General features: G+C 34.4%; 1 protein-coding gene across 1 annotated transcript in view; it reads left to right on the forward strand.

The window, feature by feature from the left end:
• Nucleotides 1-19,806, forward strand: part of LOC123698494 (protein amalgam-like) — a 70,368-nt gene extending 50,562 nt beyond the window's left edge. The window contains exons 5-11 of the mRNA XM_045645140.1: nucleotides 419-589; nucleotides 9,690-9,818; nucleotides 13,659-13,797; nucleotides 15,827-15,978; nucleotides 16,450-16,554; nucleotides 18,951-19,013; nucleotides 19,255-19,806. Coding sequence (XP_045501096.1) covers nucleotides 419-589; nucleotides 9,690-9,818; nucleotides 13,659-13,797; nucleotides 15,827-15,978; nucleotides 16,450-16,554; nucleotides 18,951-19,013; nucleotides 19,255-19,439 — 944 coding nt within the window. The 3' untranslated portion in view covers nucleotides 19,440-19,806. The remainder of the gene's footprint in view (nucleotides 1-418; nucleotides 590-9,689; nucleotides 9,819-13,658; nucleotides 13,798-15,826; nucleotides 15,979-16,449; nucleotides 16,555-18,950; nucleotides 19,014-19,254) is intronic.
• The last annotated feature ends 4,919 nt before the right edge of the window (nucleotides 19,807-24,725 follow it).

Below are 24,725 nucleotides of genomic sequence, written 5' to 3' on the forward strand. Positions count from 1 at the left end.
GCTTTCGAGTATATAGAAAAGCTAGTCTAAAAGTTAACACGCTCGATAAAACATGGATTTCTATGAGCCCACTTACATATTATGAAGCGTTCTAAGCCCTACATTTACGCTTTTTATATGAAACGTATTATACGACAATAAGGTAACTCGTTGAATTTTATATGCAGTTTCAGTTTTCAGATACATAAATATTTTTATGAGTAAATGAATTAAGTCGTAAAATTCTAGTACCTATTTAATTCATAGGCAACCAATCCGATGATATTGATACGTTTAATTCTAATGTGTTGTAAGATCAGAAATAATTCTAAATCATGGAATAGATAGTGTGAATGCTTCTCGATTCTTGTCCAGTTGGCTGGTAAAACCATTAATATATGTTGAGTAAAGGTTGAGTAATTGTAAATATTCTCTACAGTTCCTCCAAACATAGTGGACGAAGGCACAAGTGGAGACCTCGTGGCTCGAGAGGGAACAAACGTCAGTATAACATGCAAGGCTGATGGCAGACCCCTGCCACGGATACTCTGGAGGAGAGAAGATGGCACCAACATTCTACTGAGGAACGAAACTGGAGACTTACATAAAGGTACTATACAATTCAGTTATATTTTTGTGAATAAGTAATTTTGTTTATATATATTGCTCATAGCATTCCATCAAATATTTTACTAATACATAGAGGTATAGATAAGAAATTTAGGTAATTTGTCAACGTGAAAATATACTTATTAATGTTTTACAATACACTGTTGGCGGGGGTTGGGGTTAATTATAAGATATGAGATTGAGATAAAGAGATATTTATTATTAATTCACTATAATGGGATGAGATGAGATGATCTAGGATGGAGCTCCGCCCGGTGCGGGATCCGAATGTGAACTAACATTTTGTGGTAAAATAATAATTAATACATTATAATAAAATATGCAACATCGACGCATTGCATTCCGGGAACATGTATTGTCTGTACGATTAGGTAATCGTACATGTTCCCGGGGGAGAAAAGGGTGAAGGTTAGTAACTTGATGAAAGATGAACTTAAAACTAACAAGGTGATATTACAATTTAGTGTCTATTTACTAAATGATTTGGTTAGTTATGATTACAAGATGAAGATACAATAAGTATAAGATTTGTTCTTTACAATAGGGTTACAAGATTAAGTTAGTTACAATTGTATTTTATAATAGCGTTACAGAGATTCACTTAAGTTTGGAAGCGAAAACACTCGAAAAATTGGCGACGAGGCTTGGTCATGTTTATTTACGCGCACATCACACTCACTAACACTTATCACACAATCACTTGTCACCGGGGTTGGAGGTGGCCGGGCGGGGACCGCGACGTTGGTCGCAGCCTCCACCGCCGGCTCTGCTGAAGCTCGTCGACGACGCAGCTGTCTCCAATACGTTATTATTGCCACAACAACCAGAATTCCAATTAACACATATATTATGAAGTAATGATGAATGTCGTGATACGACAACTTCGTGTCCAATGGTTCACTCAGTTTTAGGAGGTCAATTTTTCTTTTTATTTCGTCAAATTGCTTAATATCTTCCGAACTGTTTGTATTGAGATCCTGATCTGTTAATTTGGAGATCGATATGTTTATAAGATGATTTATTGGAGCAATTTCTATTGCTACAAACTCGGAAGTGGTATTTATATTGCTCGACAGCTTTTTATGAGAAAATACTTGAAAATCTTTAGTTTTAATAGTACAACCCTCCATAACGCTTAACAAACCCGCTTTTGTTACCTTTGTAGAGGTTATTTTATCAGCACAGATAAATTTTATGTTGCATTCATTACAACAAAAATAATAATATACATTAGAGGTCGATAATTCTTGCCAACGATTCGTACAAGGTAATAAATAATGTTGTTTGACAAATTCTCGTATTAGGAATTCTCTTACATAAATCATGACAAAACATAGTAGTAGGATTCTGGCTCAAACATGATTTAAAATCGCTTTCCGAGATCGTTATATAAGAGTCCTTTTGTATGTTGATAGCCGCTAAATTAAAGGTCGGTATCACGTTCACCATGCTGCCGTTTGATATACGTGGGATAGAAGTGAGATTAAAATATATTCCATACATATTTCTTTCCACCAAACCTCTGGTCCAAATAAACTATTAGCATTGTAGTCTACTCTGTCGATTAAACCACGACGCGGGCGCTTAGCTCCCATAACAAATGAATCACTCATAAATAAAATGTTATTATAATGAATGAATGAATGAATGAAAATACTTTATTTGCACCAACACAAGGAGACAATATGAAAAAAACACATGCAAACAAACACGTACAAAAAGGCGGCCTTATCGCTAAAGCAGCGATCTCTTCCAGGCAACCTTTAGTCGAGGATCATGAGAATTACGTTTTATGATGAGGTTGATGGTGCAGAACACAAAAATCATTAAATAAATAAGTATAAGACTACATATATTATACATATACATACATACGGATATTATAAAGATAAATAGTAAATATTTAGCTGCTTTTTAAACTCATTTAATGTCCCTGCCCTTCTGATTTTGTCGGGCAAACTGTTCCACAGCCTGATAGCACGGACCGTAAAGGAACAGTCATAGAAATTAGATCTGTGAATAGGAACATGTAATAATAATATTCCAATTCGCCGAACTCGTGCTCAAGCTGTAACATTATAGCGTCGCATTGTGTTTAAATGTTTTAATGTAAACAGTGATAGCTTAAAAATAGATTATAGCGTTTCATTGTAAGGTAATTATAATCATCACATTATTTTATTATGTAATCTCAGCTTGTAAAGGGATCAAAGATTTTCGATATTTCGGACAAAAATTGTCGCTTTGTAGGATTTGAGATCAATTCCGCCGTGAACCCGTACTTAAATTGGCGCCATCTAAAAATTAGGATTTGAAGGTCATGTTGCAGATAAGGCACTTTAAACATAAGATCATTAAGGGTTAATTCATTTAAAGTTTTCGAGGATGCGTCGAACACAACTCGCAAGGCTGTAGTTGATGACTCTGCGCGTAAGGTGCGCGGTAGGTGGCCACTGGGCCTTAAGTCGGCGTGCGACACACAGGGTATCATATGTCTGAGTTCTTTGTATTCTGATATGAATAGCTTATTATCGCGTGCTAATTGACGTTGTTTTATTAATTTGTTTTCTAATTGCATAAATTAGGCGATACATTTAAGATTTTGACGCACCTAATTTTTCTTCGAAATTTTCTTTAAAGGTCTTCCTGAGATAGATTTAAAGTAAGATTTAGAGTAAGGTCATTTCCCATAACTACTGGATATTGCTATTTAAATTAAGATTACATTGATATATTCATTTTTACGGGGTATTTTTTAAAGTTGAGATTTGTGAGCCCTGATCTAGAAGCGCTCTCGTGTTAAGGTGAGATCCATCTGCTGCTTGAACCTTGATAATTGCAGTAGCTAGTAATAGGTATTTCCCTGGGGTCACCTGGAGTGGATACTAATGTGTTCATATTTTCTTGTTGTGGGCGTAAAGGTTTCGAACGAGGCACGTGGAACCTCGAACGTGACGCTTCCGGTGTCATATTTTGTGACGTGAAACATTCATGTAAAAGGGTATTATGATGTTTATTACATTGCTTACACAATATCCGTGAAAAGCATTTCATTCCTTCATGGTAATGTAGGCAGTTGAGGCAAAGTTTCATGTTTTCGACCGTTTTTCTTCGCTCATAAGGATGCATTTGTAATAACGTCGGACATGTATAAAGGCGATGTTCACTAGAATTGCACATCGGACACCGCTTGCGTTTTACATTTGTTGTAACATTACTGGAATACGTTCGTTGCGAAATAGCATGATTTGTAGAATATGGATTATTGAAACTCTGTTTAAATTTATAATTATAACTTTTAGAAAAGGATGATTGATTATTATAGTTTCTTAAATGTGTATGCTGATTGGATGGTTGATCAAATGCTTTTATTGTGTAGCTTTCATGCTTTTTTCGTGAGGTCTCTAGCGTCATAAACTTAGTTTCTAAATACCGTAAAAAGTCTTGCAATACAGGTATCTCTCTGGGCGACTTTAAGGATTGCATATAATCATTGTATGTCTCTGGGTCTAACTTCTGGGATAATATACAAACAAGAAAAGGGTCCCAAGATGACACGTTAATTCCAAGGTTTTCAATTGCATTAATGCTCTCATATGTAATATCATGAATCTGTTTAATATGTTGATACGACTGATATTGAAGATTAGGGATATTTAAGAGGTTATTAAGATGAGATGTAAAGATTAATCGTTTATTATCATAACGATGACTGAGAATATTCCAAGATATGAGATAATTGTCGGAGCTAATTTGGAGATGTTGAATCATTTTTTCAGGCTCGCCCTTAACTTTACTCTTGAGAAACTGTAACTTTTGTGCATTCGACAGTGACGGATTATTGTGGATAGTTTCTGTAAATAGATCTTTAAACGAAACCCATTGCATGTAATTTCCTTCGAATGTAGGCAGCTCTACTTTTGGGGTTGATTTCTCTATATGAGATAGAGAATACATCTTTTTATTGATATCTGTTTTTAACTTATAGTAATGTTTTTCATAATTAGTAAATTGTTCTTCATATTCAGCGTTCGTTCCGCTCAATTCATTTTCTAATTCCCAATGCAAGGTATCAATTACCGACCAGCGGATTTGCAAGGACTTTAGGATATCCTCAAATTCCCACTTTTCCGATATAAGATCAAGATTTATGTTTGAAACAGTTCGCAGAAAAGCCTTAAAATTAGTTGTTTGTTTTTTCATAAGCTCTTCCGTTTTATTTATATTGGAGATATTGTTAGGAGGTTTTTCTTGATATTCATTAGAGATTGACGGGGTTTGAAAGGTTGGAGGTTGTAATTCAGGGTTTTCTAAAGATTTATAATTCTGTAAGGCTGTCTTTATATTATTGTATTTTTTCTTAATTTGATCATATCTATTGAATGCAAAATACTCATGAGAGTGATCGTTGAAAGATAGAAGTATCATATGGTTGTTGTGGAAGTCTACAAAATATTGTTCTAACGTTTCTAATCGTCGTCGTATATAATCGGGAGTCTTTCGCTCCGCTCCATCTTTTTTAAAGTTTATATGTAGCTTATCCAATGCATCTATTAATTGCTCTTGGGTAGCTAAAATATCCTCCATCGACATGTTTGAAAATAAGAGATAAAATATAAGAAACCTTACTTGGTTAGCTTCAAGTTACGCTTACGCCGCGCCGAGATGTGAATTATTCCGTCGATGTGTAGAGATGCGATGCCTTTCCAGGGCACCAAGGTTGAGATATGAAGATGTGTGGTGCCTTCCTAAAGCACCGAGGTTGAGGTGTGGTGTCCCCCCAAGACACCAGGGTAGAGATGTGAAGATATGTGTGGTGCCTTTCCAAAGCACCGAGGTCGCGATGTGATCACGGAAACCAGAACCACGCACACAAACACAGCACAAACTTTATGCACACTTTTTGTCCCGGTCCCGCAATTCACCGTTTGCTCGAAGGACCAATGTTGGCGGGGGTTGGGGTTAATTATAAGATATGAGATTGAGATAAAGAGATATTTATTATTAATTCACTATAATGGGATGAGATGAGATGATCTAGGATGGAGCTCCGCCCGGTGCGGGATCCGAATGTGAACTAACATTTTGTGGTAAAATAATAATTAATACATTATAATAAAATATGCAACATCGACGCATTGCATTCCGGGAACATGTATTGTCTGTACGATTAGGTAATCGTACATACACTATCTTCTGTCTGAAAACCATTCTAATTACTAAGTGTAGAATTGAATTCCTTAATCCGATAAGATATAGCCGCATTTAGATATCCCAACTTAAGTGCAATTAATTTAATCACAGGAATAATTATTATATGTTACGATAATACTATATTGTAATTGGTATCGCTTGTGTATTTAATATAAAAGTAGGTACTTGCTAAATATTTCCTACGAAATAAAGTCTATAATGCTCATCTAATCGACACACAGTAAGTTTGATATATAGATCATACACAAAGAGGATTCGGGAGTTAATTACAAAATTATACATGGAAACTCATGCGTGCCGTTTCTATGAAAATGCCATTAATATTTTATTATTCGCTAATGAAATACGAGTATCGTTCTAATGAATTTAAGTGTTAATAGAAGCTCTTTGGTATAAGTATACGATACGAGTGATGTTCAACAATTATCGCATGTTTCCCTATAATTGCCTTTCAGAGTTCTTGATTTACGAGCGTAATTGATTTTCCTTTGAACAAAGAAATAAATTAGATTCCAAATATACATTTAATATAAAATAGCTTAGTATTTTGATATATTAAAAACAATGTACGTAGGTATACTTTGTCATGTAGGAGTAGGTTTTGGGACAAGTGTTGGCGTTATTTTTGGAATTTATTTAGACTCGTTTCTCAAAAATCACTGTGTCATGTATAATTTGTTTATTAGTTATTTTTTTAAGCTATTGCATAGCTTCTATCGCGGGCCTTGAGCGCGGGGACAGAATCGAGAAATTCCGTAACGAAAAAACCTCACGTTCTCCACTCCGACGGGCGGAGCTGTGGCTTGAAGGCATAGCATGCAATTGCTTTACCGCGGCAGTCCCCGAGTGCCACACGTAGTTTTTTTTGTTTCCGTCTGCGTTATTGATCATATGATACGTATATTTAATGAAGTATAAAAATAAGTTTCGGCTACAATATTCATAAATAGTAGATAAATATCATGAACGTAAAAATTTGTAGAATAGCAGTTGAAGAAGACTGAAATAGTCTTTTAGCATCGTGCAAATGAAACTGTGACTGTTGAGGAAAATGTTGGTGATGCATAAAATAAAAACACTTTATTCGTACAAGATTTATATTACACATAAATCATACCAAGATATATTAATATTGTAACATTAGGCAGCTTAGCCGTTTTATAGTATTTCCTCAATGATTTATCGACGTATTAGCAGATGGGTATGACAGCATTTTATACAACACAAGTTTCTCATAAGGCTTTAAAATCATGTGACTCCGCTTTGTCATATTACAGCCATAGAAGTAATCTTAAAACTAAAGATTTTTATTTATTTATTTTATTTATAAGATATTTTTTTTCCAATTGCTTAAAAGTATAATGGTGTTCGCGGTCGAAAAATAATATTACAATGAATAAATTATAGTTGTAATCCGTGTTGTGTAATGATTTTATGGAAGATAATGCCGTGATTTTATTTCCACTTATTTATAATTTAGAGGCACTTAGGACTTTTACAACTCACATCATAATGTAATATTTCAATCAGAATCGCTATGTTACACTTTATGACGTTAAAGAGAGATTCTTTTCATAATAAAGCATTAAATGACTTAAATATTATCATGACGCAAAAGATTTATGATGCCGTGTAGATTCTCGATTCTGGAGCACTACGGTACTAGACTGTCGCATAATTTATTATTTTTTTGCAGCTACTATAAATGTAAGAAGCATTTTATACACTCGTACCTTTTTCTAGTTTTCTGTGGTTAAGCCATGAGCGGCTATTTATTTCTAGAACTTGATAAAAATACACGTTTTAAATTACATTTAATATCTTACATAGAGTATAAGAGAAAAAAAAAATAGATTATAATATAATCTTATTTTTTATTAGCCCCGTTTATATTAGCTTCACCTGTATGTTTAATTAAGGACCAATTTTTCAATCCTTAGTTAAAATTTATTCGTCCAATAAAGTATTACACGAACATTTTAAAATGTCACCTGTAAACTGTCATATACTGACAATTATAATACATTTTGAAATGGTAGTTTAATACGTTATTTGATGAATAAGTTTTAACCAAGGATTGAAAAATCAGCCCTTAGTATGTTCGAATGTAACTGACTCTGTTAGAATCGATTTTGACCCACCATAAACGGACAGATTTAATAGTAGCAAAGATTAGTGATTGTACAATTATATATATATTTTTAGATGTATAATAATTATTTAATTAAAATATAAATATTTTTTATATTTGGCTTATTTTTCGTTGTTTCGTTTCGTATGAATCCCACCAAGATTTGTCTCATTACGAAGCTTAGCAAGTAGTAGGCAGGTATTAAATAACGAACTCCGTAGTTAGAAAAATAGAAACGAAACAAGTATAAATTTTATGTAAAAACTATACAGGTAGACTAGCTTTCCGCCCGCGGCTTCGCCCGCGTTTTAAAACAAAAACCCGCATAGTTCCCGTTCCCGAGGGATTTCCGGGATAAAACCTATCCTATCTCTCAAGTTGGATCGAACTGCACATGGTGTGCGAATTTTATTATAATCGGTTAAGTGGTTTAGGAGTCCATTGAGGACAAACATTGTGACACGAGATTTATATATATTAAGACACGAGATTTATATATATTAAGATATTAGCTCTATATCTCTAATTCTCTACCTCTAACTCTAATAATTTATCTCATTCAAAATGGATTCAAAGTGTAAATAATTTTTACCGCTTAAATAAAATTAAAATTATACAGAGCAAGAGATCAACCAAACTCTTTAACATTTAAAAAGTATTAAAAGGCAAAGCATACTTAACTAAACTTTAAATATTTTTCTAAAAGTGTGTTTCAACAATTCTTTGTTCCTCAAAGAGCGTCTGTCTTTCTATTTCCATTAAATATACCCAAGAATTTAATTACAGCTGTTGAGTATTTACCTAATTTTTTTAATTTCTTTCTCTACAATCTCCTAAGTGTGAAGCTTAACAAGATGTAAAAGCCTCTACTTAAATTAATTAAAGTTTTCAAACATCAACATTCAACTTGCACAAAAAAGACTTTTTTATTTTTTATTAGAATACATTTTTAAAAGATTTATCAAATCGAAAGTATTTAATTAAGCTGTTATTAGAGCTCTTATTATTGGAAATATAAAAAGTAAAAGTTTCAGATAAACATTAAGTTCATTTTATGTTTAGAAACATTTAGATTCTCTATACCTACATATTGTTTTCAATTTTACAATTATGTATTTTTCAAAGTCCCGGTTGTATACATTATTAATATTTCTGTATTATAAACAAGCTTGAATTAATTAATACACACAAATTAATACTGTTTTGTCTGTCCCCCAGGACAATGAATTATAGGGTCAAACTTCAAATTACGCGATTAGAATCATAAATTAATGAACCGGGTATCACAGCGGTCGTAAACAGGAGCTTGGACATATTTTAATTGACTGAATTTGTTCCTTAATTCCTGTACTATTTCGAGTGCAGATATAACTTTGATAGCAATTATAGTATTTTCTCATGTTAGATAGAATTTAAACTAGTGGAGTAATAGTGCCTATATTCGAGGCAAGCGGTGCAAAAATCCAATATTTTATATATTATATATATTTCTAGTTAGGACTAATGATTTATGATGTTACGCCTTTACCAAATTTATAATTTTATTCGGTATATAATTATGTATATTTCATTCATGATCGAATTTATAATCCGACTCGCACTTGAATTTCAATTGCTTGTGACCACATTCTTTTACGATTTGATCTGCACTTCATCGTGAGTGACGACTTAATCTCTCAAGTATAATATACAAAGAGATATTTCCTTTATAATAATATGATGTATTCTGCCACAGTTGATATGTACACGGGGCCGTCTTTGAACCTCACCAAGGTGGAGCGAAGACAGATGGGTGCTTATCTCTGTATAGCTTCCAATGACGTGCCGCCATCTGTTAGTAAGAGAATTATGTTAAGCGTTAATTGTAAGTATAAACATTATATTTTCTACTAGATTTATTAGTAAATATTCGTTAAAAGATAAGAATAAAGCCTCATGTTAACCTATAATAGAGCTTTCTCTATTCATATTTTTATTATTTGCTAATCCAATACTCAGTTCAGAATTTATAAAGATATTTTAGTATTTTATGAATAAAAAAAATGTTAAATAAATCAGTCTATTTGCATAAGTAAAGTGTACCTAATATTTTTCCATAAATTCGAGTTTTCTGAGACAGAATCCTATTTCTCGTGTAGGTTATATGACTTGCATTTTCGTGGATTTTACGATCGCTTTTATACTGGTAGAAAGTTTCGAGGGTTGGTAAAGAGCAAATAATTTTCTGAGAAGGTATCGTGACAAAACTTTAAAACATTTATTCTGTCCTTTACGACTCTTTTTCTTTGGGTTTTTATTTACGCAACTCTTGAAAAACTAAATTCAAATATCATTAGGTTCTTTTAACACGACTTAACAGAATTTCGAAAGAATGCTTAGATAAAAGTAGGAGAATATTTTCAATGGACGGAAATAATTCGTTCGTGTCAGCCGTGGGACGTCCACTGCTGGACAAAGGCCTCCCTCAGGGTTTTCCACCACGCCCGGTCACCGGCGGCCTGAATCCAGCGGCTCCCTGCCACTCGGACGAGGTCGTCTGTCCATCTTGTGGGTGGTCGTCCCACGCTTCGTCGTCCAGTACGTGGCCTCCATTCGAGAACCTTTCTGCCCCAACGGCCATCGGTTCTGCGGGCTATGTGCCCAGCCCATTGCCACTTCAGCGTGCTAATCCGGCGAGCTATGTCGGTGACACCGGTTCTCCTACGGATCTCCTCATTTCTGATTCGATCTCGTAGGGAAACTCCGAGCATAGCCCTTTCCATAGCACGTTGAGCGACGCTGAGTTTGTGCACAAGGCCCAGGGTTAGAGACCACGTTTCTGTACCGTATGTCATCACCGGCAACACACATTGCTCGAAGACTTTTGTCTTCAGGCACTGAGGGATTTTGGATGAAAAGATGTTATGTAACTTCCCGAACGCTGCCCATCCGAGTCGGATTCGACGAGTGACCTCTTTCTCGAAGTTGGACCTGCCTAATTGGACGGTTTGTCCGAGGTAGACATATTCGTCAACAACTTCGAGAATAGAGTTTCCAACAGAGACCGGAGTGGGCACTACATGGACATTTGACATGATTTTCGTCTTGTCCATGTTCATGCTAAGGCCCACTTGTTGTGAAACTCTGTAGAGGTCATCGAGCATTGCATTAAGGTCTTCCAGGGATTCTGCCATGACTACGATGTCGTCGGCAAATCGAAGATGAGAGATGTACTCGCCATTGATATTGATGCCAAGTCCTTTCCATTCTAGGAGTTTAAAGGCATCTTCCAGTGCAGCGGTAAAAAGTTTTGGTGATATCACGTCTCCTTGTCTGACACCGCGCTGCAAAGGAATCGCCCCTGTACACTGTTCTTGTACTCGGACTGACATGGTGGCGTGTTCGTACAAATTTCTCAATACTTCGATATACCGATAGTCAATGCGGCACCGCTGAAGAGACCTTAATACGGCCCAGGTCTCGATCGAATCGAAGGCTTTTTCATAGTCCACAAACGCTAAGCATAATGGCAAATTATACTCCTCGGTTTTCTGTATAATTTGCCGCAGCGTATGGATGTGGTCTATGGTGCTAAAGCCTTTACGGAAACCGGCTTGTTCGGGAGGCTGGAAGTCATCTAACCTGCGTTCGAGACGATTCGTGATAACCCTTGAAAACAGCTTATAAACATGACTCAGAAGTGATATCGGTCTGTAGTTCTTCAGTAGGGTCTTGTCTCCCTTCTTGAAGAATAGAACGACCACACTCCTGCTCCATGCTTCAGGCGTTGTGCCCTCGAGTAGGACGGAATTAAATAGCCTCTGGAGCATTCTGAGGATTGGTTTTCCACCCGCTCTCAGAAGCTCAGAGGTGATTCCATCCTCACCCGGCGCCTTGTTGTTCTTAAGCTGTTTCAGAGCCATCCTAATCTCGTACAGGCTGATGTCCGGGATATCTTCGGTGAAATGTCGGGTTAGTCGGGCTCTTGGGTCTTTCGCCGGACTAGAAACAGGCTTGGCAACTGAGGTGTAAAGCTGCCGGTAGAATCTCTCGACCTCTCCCAATACCTCTGACTTGGCCGACACCACTACACCACGGTCTGTTTTCAGCTTTGTCAGCTGGCTCTGCCCAATAGACATATCTCTTGCAAACACTTTCGAGCCTTGGTTTCGCTTAATCGCTTCCTCAATACTTGCAGTATTAAAGGAGCGTATGTCGTGTCGCAGAGATTTCGATATCTGTCTATTGAGCTGCCTATATGACTTAGCATCTTCAGATGTGTGCAGTGGCATAGAGCGCCGGTCTGCCATAAGTTTGAGAGTTTGGTCTGAGAGTTTTTGCGGTCTTATTTTACGCTGAGTCTTAAAGTGTGACCCAACCGCGCGGATAGTATCTACCAGCCTGTTATTTAGTTCGTCCACAGAAACGCTACTGTCGAGGCAAGCGAAGCGATTTTGGAGTTCGAGTTGAAAGCTCTCGGGGTTTTGGATTTGCGCATGAGAAGGACGGAGCGTAGACTTCATCAGACGTGATCTTTCACGTTTGACATTAATATTCAAGATGCCTCGTACCATTCGGTGATCGCTTCCGGTTTTCACTCTATGGATCACGGAGACATCTTTAAATATTTGTCTTTTCGTGGTCATAATGAAGTCTATCTCATTTTTTGTCTTCCCGTCGGGGCTGAGCCAGGTCCACTTCCTGTGGGTCGGTTTCTGGAAGAAGGAGTTCATCATAAAAAGGCCTTCCTTCTCCAGAAAGTCAGCTAGTCTCTGGCCCCTCGGGTTGCGCTGTCCAAATCCAAATTGCCCCACTCTCAACTCATCATCGCCTCTCTTACCCAACTTTGCGTTGAAATCTCCCATCACAACATTGAAGTGGGTTTTCGAGGTATGTATGGCTCTACTTACGTCCTCATACATAACTTCCACTTCTTCATCGGAGTGAGAAGAGGTCGGTGCGTAAACCTGTATGACCTTCAACGAATATTTTTTAGATATTCTGAGTATAAGGCACGCTACCCTGCTCGACACACTCTCGATGCTTACGATGTTGTTGACGAGAGATTTGTGAACGATAAACCCGATTCCACCTTGAGACTGTTGGTCGCCCTCCCGGTAGAAGAACAAATTTCCGGACGTCAAGGTTACCGTGTCCTCCCCCTGTCTTCGGACTTCAGATAACCCTATGACATCCCATCGTAATTTGCTCAATTCCTCTTCCAGCTCAACAATCTTTTCATCCGTCCTCAAAGTGCGTGCATTATATGTTACCAGGGCCAGGGGTCGTCGGGAGTGGTAGCCGGATCTCATCCGGTGATTCTTAGCACCCCTTGCCCCGCCGTTACCATGGCCGCTACCGTAGCCAGGAATAGCGGGGCTGCCGGGTACTAGGGGCCTGGTTGAGGGTGTACTCATCATGAGGGGTATGATGCCATACTCGCCACGCTTGGCAGGCGGGTTGGCGAGCGCAGTGGATGTTAATGTCGAGTTAAGTCTCGGAACGCTGCTGCCCGTCCCGGTTAGGTATCCCTTAGTCGCCTCTTACGACACCCACGGGAAGAGATGGGGAGGTGCTATTCTTAAACCGGCACCACACGGCACTTAAACCGGCACCACACGGCACTTAAACCGGCACCACACGGCACGTGGAAATAATTATGATCACTTAAAATGTTCGTTATTTACCTATTTTTCTTTTATTAATAATAAAATTTCGTTCACAGTCGAGCCATCAATAGCAATTTCCACAAAGGTCATGGGAGTACCTACGGGTTCGCAAGCCAAGCTAGAATGTATTGTCGAAGCGTACCCACATGCAATAAACTATTGGCTCAAGAGTGGAAAAGAGATGATTTTATCGGGGTAAGTGCTAATGGTCCGTATTTTATACGAATTTGTAGGTCATAAGCTCCGTATAACTTATTTACTGGCAATGTCTTGTTTATTATGAAGGATAAAAATGATGTGAATTTTGTAGGTGAACGTCATACCGAATTACGATTTTTTTATCAATATTCCAAGTAAAAATATGTAAAAATAATAAATGTTTTGACTGATCCGACTTACTACCTATGCTTGGAAACACTAAACCTAATTTCACTAATATACTTTTATACAAATATAAGATTATTTTCTATCTATAAAACACTAATGTCGAAAAATGTATTAGGAAATGCTAGAAGAAAGCGCAAGAACATAAGTTTCGACCGCACCATAATCGCGTCCACTAACTGGGAAACTACAAATTCGAGCAAAGAATCAGTTGACCAACGACCATTAAGAATGTACGATCGTTACACACCGGATTTTATTTTACACTTTGGAAACTTGTCGAAGCTGAATTTTCCGGCGTTTTACTGTGAAATACAAGTGGAGATTGACAGCCGTTCCGAACGCTATTTGCTGAACGTACTCCAAATCTACAATCACAACTAACGATAAGTCACTGAAAATCTCTTCCGCTATCGGTTACTTGCTACTGTGAAAGAGCATTTTATTTCCGATATCTTTGTTTGTAGGAAACATTCAACGCTGATAGGGAGGAAATTCTTGAAAATGAGATTGAGTTTCGCCCGGAGAGATTTATTATTAGGTGGTTTTATAAATCTTAGTGAGGTTATTTAGGAGAGTGGTTTTACTATAACACGTAGTACCTACGTTTGTCAATCGCACTGAATACGAGATTGGAATTTATCGATTCCCGTTTTATGTATTCGAAATGGTTATTTGTTTGAATCAATTCTTTCCGCGCCGCGGCCGATTCCGATTTCGTATTTTCATGTTAAACATGCGTAGCACTTTCGTTCCAATATGTTAAAGGATGCTAACACAGTCAAAGTATGTGTAATCGAGTGACAGCGTGAAAACGGAAACTTATACATGTGAATGAATCTTCTTAACTCAAGAGTACAAGCGCATTGTGAAATGATGTCTTTTTATATTTCTTTTCACGTTTGAGGATAAAAATACTATCACATTTGCATCATAAATCTTTCACGGATGGTTGACCTTCTAAATGTATTTATTAACGGTTCAGATACAACTCTACACATATCTAATAATTCTTCATAAATTGACCCCATTTAATTAACTTTTAACCAGTAGAATATTGCACGCCTCATAAGCGAAGCGTTGAGGTGGGTACTACTGTCACTTCGCGCAAAACATCTGATTTTTCAAACTTAAAATGTCTTTATGTATCATACATTGCACTTGTAAGATAATACATACACACACATATTAAGAAAAAACACTATTTTTAACATTCATGATATTTTTGATGTCATTTTTGTTAATTAAACTAGTTAAAAAACAGTTTAAAAAAGTTCTGTCTTGGACGTCCGTGTGTCGGTATGTGCGGAGGATTTTCTTGTTAACACGATAGCGACCGAAATACTTTACTAATCGAGTCTTTTTTTTCTCTTACGCTTGAGTATGCTCAGGAATAGAACCCTTTCATTTTTCAGGGTCTGATTCGATGTGGTTTAATTGTTATTAAATAAACAAAAAAAAATATCGACTGTTCTCTATAATTTTAGTATATCTATATATATTCTTTATTTTTTTTTTATATTTATAGTGTACTCAAAATTCACCATTATAAACTCGATTATTTATACTATAAGCCAAGGTTTAAAAAAATAAGTTGGTAGTCAGTCCCTTAAACCTGCGCAGTTTCACATCTAGGTGGGGCCACAAGAAAAATAGCTCAATTATTACGGTACCGCTTTCTTTACTTTTCCAACTGTTTTATTTTATTTCTTTTTTATATTTATAGTGTACTCTTTATAAATAATCAATTTTATTGTAAAGGATGACATTATGAGGCGTGCACTTTTGGATTTTCCAAACTATTTTTCTTATTTTGTGATAACATATATTATTTTTATAGAGGTAAACATGAAATCAACGAAATAAGAATGTCGACGTATCAAGTGAAGACAATATTGACAATCGCAAACTTCTATACAGAAGATACGGGTACATATACTTGTGTTTCAACGAATACGATTGGAAAAGCAGATGGGACTCTGAGACTTTATGGTAAGTGACTACACCTAGAACTGATTGTGTAAGCTGGAATTTTATTTAAACTGTCGCGTGTATTGTAATTTGTAAAAAGGCTAGATTCGTATAAATCAAAGAAATGTATTTTGTGAACAATTGTCAAAATTATCATATAATATTATGATGTTTAAAGATTTGTAAAAAGATTTTAAATGACTAAATAAAATATTTTTATAACGATTATGAAAACGAACCATGTCTAGGTTGGTATTAAAATGTAAAATTTCACATAAGAGAGTAAAATAAAAGTCTTTTAAGAAAAAAAATATATTTTACTGTTTTCTTTATAATAATAATTAGATCTGATTAAACAGTAACTTATCTTCAGAATCTACACACTTTATACCATTCTATATTATCGTATTATTCCATTCCAAGCCCATCAATTATGGCTCTTCAAAATGTCATCATATTAACAAAGGCTATAATTTTAATCATATGTTTTAGAAATAAAAATCACCACCACAACGACGACGACAACGACGACAACAACCACTACAACCACCACTACTACTCCGCCCCCGACAACAACTGAGTTGACAACTCAACCACGTAAGTGCATTTACTTTATTTCATGGAGGAACTCAGTTTCAATTTTAGCTGGTTTCCCTTCACCTCCCTCTCTCACGCAAAATAGGCGCTTGACGTCGAGTTGCGGAGAAATGTCCCGTATATAATTATTTTACATTTACTTCAGGCGTCATACTAGCCATTATCCTATTTCTTATCTAGTCCTTTCCTTTATTCCCTATCATAAAATCCTTTTTTTATCCCATACCTTATGAAATCGATCCATTTGCAGAGGCGAAAGGCAAAATCAGCAAATGTATGCACCCATGCGGGTGTTAGCAGCGCTAACCATCAGGCGACCCGCCAGCTCATTTGCCGACTGTGATATAAAAAATATAATATAAGAAATTCCTCCTCACAATAAAACCGAAAAACTCAGCAATCGATTTTGCCACGATACAGCAAAAAACGCGGCTTCAAATCCAGCCAAGTGATCGTTTTTTTTTCTATTATTTGAAAATGTCTTATTTATTCTGTTTATATATTATGCTATAAAAGTATAAATTAAAAATAATTTATTCAATAATCTAATCATTTTTATGGGTCTACACAAGGTCTACGCCACAGTCTACGCAATGAGAAACAATGACACTCGTAGGTTTTTTTTTATTATTTTGTTCACAGTAATTCACCGTTACTGTATAGTCTTCTCTATATCTTGGCTCAATATTGTATATAAACATAATATATAATTATAAATAACTGTAATCCTCTTTCAATTAAAATAAAATGTTAGCAAATAGCACATATCAAGGCAGTAACTTTTAATCGTAAAAATATTAAATCGAGCAAGTAGCTAGAATTAATATTTTATTTTTACATGTAAATTCTCAACCTTGACCTGTAACGACCCTAGAGCGAATCTCAAAATTAAAAAAAAAATCAGTTTTAAGTTTTAAATATGTAAAACTACGTGTAACATTTTTACATTCAGGTCATATTTAATTAATTAATCAGGCAGTTTTTACATATGTATATATTATTCTTATATGAAGACAACTTTGCATACTTATATGGTCGCCTACTTATGGGTACATACAATGTAATTTGTCACTGATATTATTCCCAAGATAAACAACGTGGATTGAAAACTACCAATCTTAATCCATAACATGAAATTGTGAACAGCACTATTAGTACTGTCTATATTATAACCCCATATAAAATACTTCAAATACCCTTTCGAGAACAAAATCATATTTCGAAACATATGTTGCCCCCAGGCATGACGTCACAAACGCGTATTTACACAACTGTTCGTATTTACACAGAAACATTCGCAAAGAGATCCTCGCACCGATCGTTCTTTGCAGAAATCTTATCTTTTATACAGTATACGTCTTAGCTGGAACATTTTATAAGGCTGGACGTGATCTCATATTCGTGTTTCAAAAAACTTTATATTTCCACATTAATAATTAATTTTACAAACATTAATCCTTGATAATTGGACTAGGTACTCGTGATTATCTAAAACAGAGATCGGTGCTTAAATTATTGTAGGTCAAACTATTTCATACAAAATTTAGAAACTAAGTTGAAAATCAAGTTGTAATACAACTTGTTGTAATATAAATAACTGTTGTTGTTTTGAATTGTTTAACCAACTTATATTATTAGACGAGATAGAGGCTTTTAATTTACTAAATACCTAAACATTTTTATACCTATTTGAATAGAGTAATTAGTCGGCAGAGAAACAGATGCTGCGAATGTTACATACATTCTATTGTATAAATTCACTACACAACAATTCACGAGAAGCTAATTCAATAGGACAACTTAGTCTGAACTTCAGTTTAGCGAACATCATACAGTTTCTCACAACGCTCATTGCTCATCGAACATGGTAGTTTCATCGACATTCTTAGATAATTGAATTCTCTAAGCCAGTATAACCTTTGTTACTATAAAATACAATCACCGATTGTTAATGTAAATCAAATATTATAATACTACACCTAAATCTCGAATATAAACACTAGATATGCTCGGAATTCTTTATCCGTAAAACTCTTCTATAAGACGTTGAAATTATTATTCGAGACACGTGTCTTTCTTAATACTGAGCGCAGAATCCTGGAAGTTGAATGCATTTTAATGCACACAAATTATGTGGAAGCCACTAAAAGTTAAGCGTCTAAAAGACATTTAACTGAAATGAATAACGAAATTTATGTATCTATAAGAAAGTAATATTGAAATCCCTTAATTTTATTTTTTAGTATATTACTCTTCATTTCTTATAGGACATAAAAATATCGTAAAAGCTTTAATATTTTGTTATGCAATTAAATTAAAAACCAACTTTCTGAAATACACACATTCCTTTGAACATTAAAATTTGATCCAACTTTAATAACTGCATTTCTTTTTAGATTACGTGGTAGCTTTACAACCCGCTGAGCAAAAGTTTTATACGCCAGATGTTACTACTTATGGTAAGTGATTGTAGTTTTATTTAATCTTGTATGAGTATTTAATACTTGGTTATAAAGTAAAAGCCTTTCCTTTCTCTATACATCGTTTCATGTACATTCTTGATGCAAACGTAACATTTTAAATATGGCAATTTTTATGGTTGTAGTATGGGCAATAAATATTTTTGTATCGTTGAAATAAAACAATTTGTTCACGGTTTTCAATTTTATTTATTATTTTAAATTACATTTATTTTTATAGATACGATGCAAAACGTAATAGAGCAGTCCGTCCGTGACAACAACTGGCTACCGACTGTCGAATCGCGTGGTGCCCCCGCCGTTCAAGCCTCGCTTTCCATCCTTATACTACCCACTTTAATACATATTTTAAATAATTTTAGCCCACTAGTACTTCATAAACATTATATCCAAGATTCAAGATGATAAGTTTAGTCGAGTAGTTAATTCTATGTCAATTTAATGTGTACATTGTTAATTTGCGACAATAGTAAATTGTGTTTAATTTTGTACATTATGTAGTTCATTAAACTACCCTCTATAATGGATACTGAAATAATAAATAACCAAATTTCTCACAACTTTTTCTTACATTGATTTTAATCTAAGAAACTCAACCCCATTTAAGCTTACTTAATTAATTTAACGACGTCAGCCACTCTACTGAATAAACGATGACTTAACTGAAATTCGATTGAGCTATATTGTGCCAAAGAAAGAACATTTCTAACAATGCTTAAATTTTCGTTAATTATAGGAAGACCATTTTGTTATTTAAGGGTAAGTACACGTTACATTTCAGACCAGTCGTTTATAACGCGCTAAATAATGAAAACTGATTTCTAACTTCCACGTGGCCTATTATCCCGTACCGTGTGCACTTACCCTTAAAAATTAAAGTTTTTATAAAAGCACTCAATCGTATTTACCTGCCAATTATCATATTACATAAAAAATTATTGTATTTATAAAAAAATCGAATTCTACAATAAGATATGATAAGTACCTACAATCAATACAATTTTATCTGTAGATTATGACGAGTATCCATACGTACAAAACATCGTGTAATCTTAACAAAGCATATCAATAATTTGTATAAAATAATAATTGTAAATAATAGTTATAAACAGCTGTATTATTGTGTATGTATTTAATTTCCTGAATCAAATTATAATTTCAATACATACGTCCGAATCTTATAATTATTGAGAAATGTACACATGATGCACGTATTTTATAATACAAACATTTAAAGGCTTTTCTGATACAGCATTCGATTTTCAAACAAAATACATAAAATACAAACCACATGTACACATTGGAACATGAAAATTTATTAACCCTACTAACGTAACGCCAAACTACGCGCTTAACGAGAATGTTGCCACTAAAATAAATTCACACGACATGTGAATTCAACTGCTAAATCTATTGAGTATTATAAATAATTATTAGTCGTGTTTGATTGAGACCGTTCGAAATTAATACAGTTAAAATATGTTTTATCCCTCACTTTTGTGTGCTTTAATTAATGTGTTGCTTTAGTTAATTATTGTATATAATTCAAATTAATACTAAGATTTTAGTTTGTTTAGACCTTCCACTTATACTCCGTAGATTATAAAAAATTATTTTCTATATTAACTAATTAGTTTAAAATTATTTTTATTAGTGACAGCCAAAAAAGTATTAGTTGTTGTCGACAAGAAGTACAATATTATGTGTCTTTTATGTATGTTCTTATGGAAATGACATCTAGCAGAACACTATGCTCACTGTGTACCTATTATATTTTCCAGATACCATTCAATGAAATAATGTGAACCTATCAATAGTTTACTGCGCCTAAATTCGTTTAAATTAAGCGTTATTTAGTTATAGAGAATGTTATGTACATAATGAAGGTGAAATTTATAACTAAGCAATTTTATTACCCTGTTCTTTGTAGAATTAGTGTAAGTACTAGTCAAACAGAATGTAAATAATAATGATATCAATAAAATTGTTTAATAATAACCGTCTTTCAATTTCCTTGAAACAAACTGTGGGCATTAATTTAAATTCTATTTTTTTTTGACATAAAGAAGTGTAATATTATTTTATTTTATGAGTTTTCGTAACATAATTTACAAATACTATACTTACATATTGTTAGTAAGTATCCATACTAATATTATAATTAATGCGAAAGTAACTCTGTCTGTCTGTCTGTTACTCAATCACGCCTAAACTACTGAACAAATTTACATGAAATTTGGTATGGAGATATGTTGATACCCGAGAAAGGGAAAATGACGCAATCCCGGAAATCCCACGGGATCGGAAACTATGCGGGTTTTTTCTTTGATAGCGCGGGCGAAGCAGTGGGCGGAAACCTAGTACATTATAAAATATACATTTTTTCTTTTCATACCATTACCATTTCATATTATAGTACATAGTCACTACCTACAGGACAAAGAATGTTATAATAGAAAGTATGGTGAGTTACTATTGAATATTCGGCCAATTGAAGCCGTGGACATTGCTCATCTATACATATAATAAATCTGTAGAAGGGTCAATTCTGTACATTGAAAATATTGAAAAAATAAATAACAGGGGGTGTTACTGGATCGATACTAAACCCAAATATGTGATTAAAAAATTTTTTGTCTGTCTGTCTGTCTGTCTGTCTGTATGTGAAGGCATCACGTGAAAACTACCGGTTCGATTTCGATGAAACTTGGTATAATTATTATACCTTATTATCCTGGGCGTAAAATAGGATACTTTTTAACCTGGAAAAATACGTAGAAAAAAATTAATCTTAATTTTTCAGTTATCCATAGACGTTGTTCTGTAGAACCGCGAACACACGTTGCGTATTATTATAGGTCTAGCCGTATTTGGGTCCAATAGATATTTATAAGTTGTCAGTGTTACTCAAAATGGAGAAATAAACCATCCACGCGAAGACCGACATCCACGCGGACGGAGTCGCGGGCGGAAGCTAGTATAACATATAAATAAGTTCTACTTCGCCCTACAACAGATTTACAGAAAGTAGTAATGATTACCAACGATGAAACGTCGAATTACTAAGAAAATATCAAACCTCTAAATCTGTTTTGCGTTATTGTAACTCTTTGACTTCTACTTTCACCTCTAGATACTATTTAACCGACGTTCCAAGAACTACGTATACAGTATGTCTATCTCATATTAAGCTAACGTCAATAGAGCTTTCTTAATATTTAATAATTCTTCAAAAAATACACGTTTACCAATCGTTATCTTGTTACAAGTAAAACATGAACCGGCCAAGTGCGCGTCGGACTCGCGCACGAAGAGTTCCGTATTATCTATAATATAAAATCATTTATTGATTGTCTTAATATTTTTTAAATTTTAGTACATATTTGTTGTTAAAGCCGCAACAAAAATACATTATTTGTGAAAATTTCAGCTTGCTAGCTATCACGGTTTATGAGGTATCTACATCCTGGAGACAGACAGACAGACAGTGGAGGCTTAATAATAGGGTTCCGTTTTACCCTTTGGGTACGGAACCCTAAAAACAATGTAATCTCCCTAACAATAACATCATTAGAAAAATCATGTATCATTATTTCCATCGGAGCCCAAAATACAACCATTGCTACACGAATCACGTTATTTTAATATACATCGAGACCGTAATAAACAGTAAAAACAAATCCCATTAACGATTGTTTTTGTGCGCGCAACGGTATTTTCTGATTATATCAATTTAATTTGTACATTATCCGAACGAAAATCGGTTCAATTATTCTATTTGTATGAGTAGGTAGGTACTTACAGATATTGCTTGCGACGATACGTATTGTTATTTCTGACTGAGTTTACTTGATACCTGAACAAATTATTTTGTGATTGCTCTGTCTGGTAACGCTTAAATAAGTATATGGAGGAAAAAAAATGGTAATTAAAGTGTTTAGTGTTGAAATTTTAAGTTTTCTGAAGTAATTATAAACATAGTTATGAAAAACTATTTGGTTTTTAAGGTTTTTAAGGTATTTAGTTTTTAAGGCATTGTTTTCATTATATTTTCAATTTAATTGTAGAATCCTTTTTTGTATAAAACAAACATTTTCCCATAGTGATTGCTAATTACGTAAAAATTATCAACATTATAAATGAACCATTTAGCAATTACCAATTTAACTATTAAATACTAATTAAATCGGAATAAGAGTTTCATAGGTATTTATTATATAGTAAAAATATATTTTTGTGTTCTTGGTATTTATCATCAATTGGATATTGGAATAGAAGCCGCAAAATACAAAATTTGTATCCTATAAAATCAATAGTCTAGGTTTGAACGTCGGTTTGCGGCCGTCAATGTCGAGTCCAGCATGTCAGTTTGATGAATTAGACAACGAATTAAAATATCCATTTTAATTCGTTGTCTAATTCATAATACATTCAGCTAAGGTAACGAATTTAACCTGAAACGATAAAAAAATTCACAACAGAATCCATACTAATATTATAAATGCGAAAGTAACTCTGTCTGTCTGTCTGTTACTCAATCACGCCTAAACTACTGAACCAATTTTCATGAATTTTGGTATGGTGATATTTTGATACCCGAGAAAGGACATAGGCTACTTTTTATCCCGGGAAAATGACGCAATCCCGGAAATCCCTCGGGAACGGGAACTATGCGGGTTTTTCTTTGACTGCGCGGGCGAAGCCGCGGGCGGAAACCTAGAAGTTTATAATAACCTTTGATAATTATTACAATGATTATAAAATTAATTTTAAACTTATTAATTAACATTGTAATTATTAGTTCTAACTATGTGTATTTCATTGCAAATAAATTAAAATGCGTATGTTATTATTTAATCTAATATATTTCCATTTTACCTTTACATTTGATAAATATTTCAATTATATTGAGAGGACCAACTTAGATGATTTGATGAGTTATATCACAAAGAGTAAACCTATCTATTAACTAGTTGTCCAAAGGTATTGCGCACCGTTATTCAATTGAACCTAATAGCTAGCCTGCATTCACAGTAAACAGCAATTGCGTTAACAATACAAATCAAACACGAGTCTGTAAATTGAGTCTAATTATTTTCCAAGCTAATGTACTGTTAATATTTGGTATAAAGGCCACAGCAAAGCCCATATCAAACATCACGTCAAAGCTTATCAAGCGACCGTATGTAGGTTTGTAAATTCTATTTAAACTATGTCACGACCGCTGTCAGCTCTAGTATTAGTTTATGGTTAATCTTAATATATATAAATCTCGTGTCACAATGTTTGTCCTCAATGGACTCCTAAACCACTTAACCGATTATAATAAAATTCGCACACCATGTGCAGTTCGATACAATTTGAGAGATAGGGTAGTTTCAATCTCAAATCGTTTAAGAGAAAGCGGGCGAAGCCGCAGGCGGTAAGCTAGTTATACTATAAATTACGGACGCATTACAATGATAATTCTGTTTTAATTTTTAATGTAAAGCAAATATACCGTGACATGAATTTTAATTAGTTTGGTGTTAACGAATAGAAGAGCTTTCGCGGGAATTACGATATATTCAATATATAATACCTATGTAATGACAAAATATTTGAGTATTTAATGTAATATTCGAATTATTTATTTATTTTTAATTATAAGCTTCTATAAAGCTATTGATAATTAGATATTTAATTTCCATG

Source organism: Colias croceus, chromosome 16 (assembly GCF_905220415.1).
Source record: "Colias croceus chromosome 16, ilColCroc2.1".
Taxonomy (NCBI): Eukaryota; Metazoa; Arthropoda; class Insecta; order Lepidoptera; family Pieridae; genus Colias; species Colias croceus.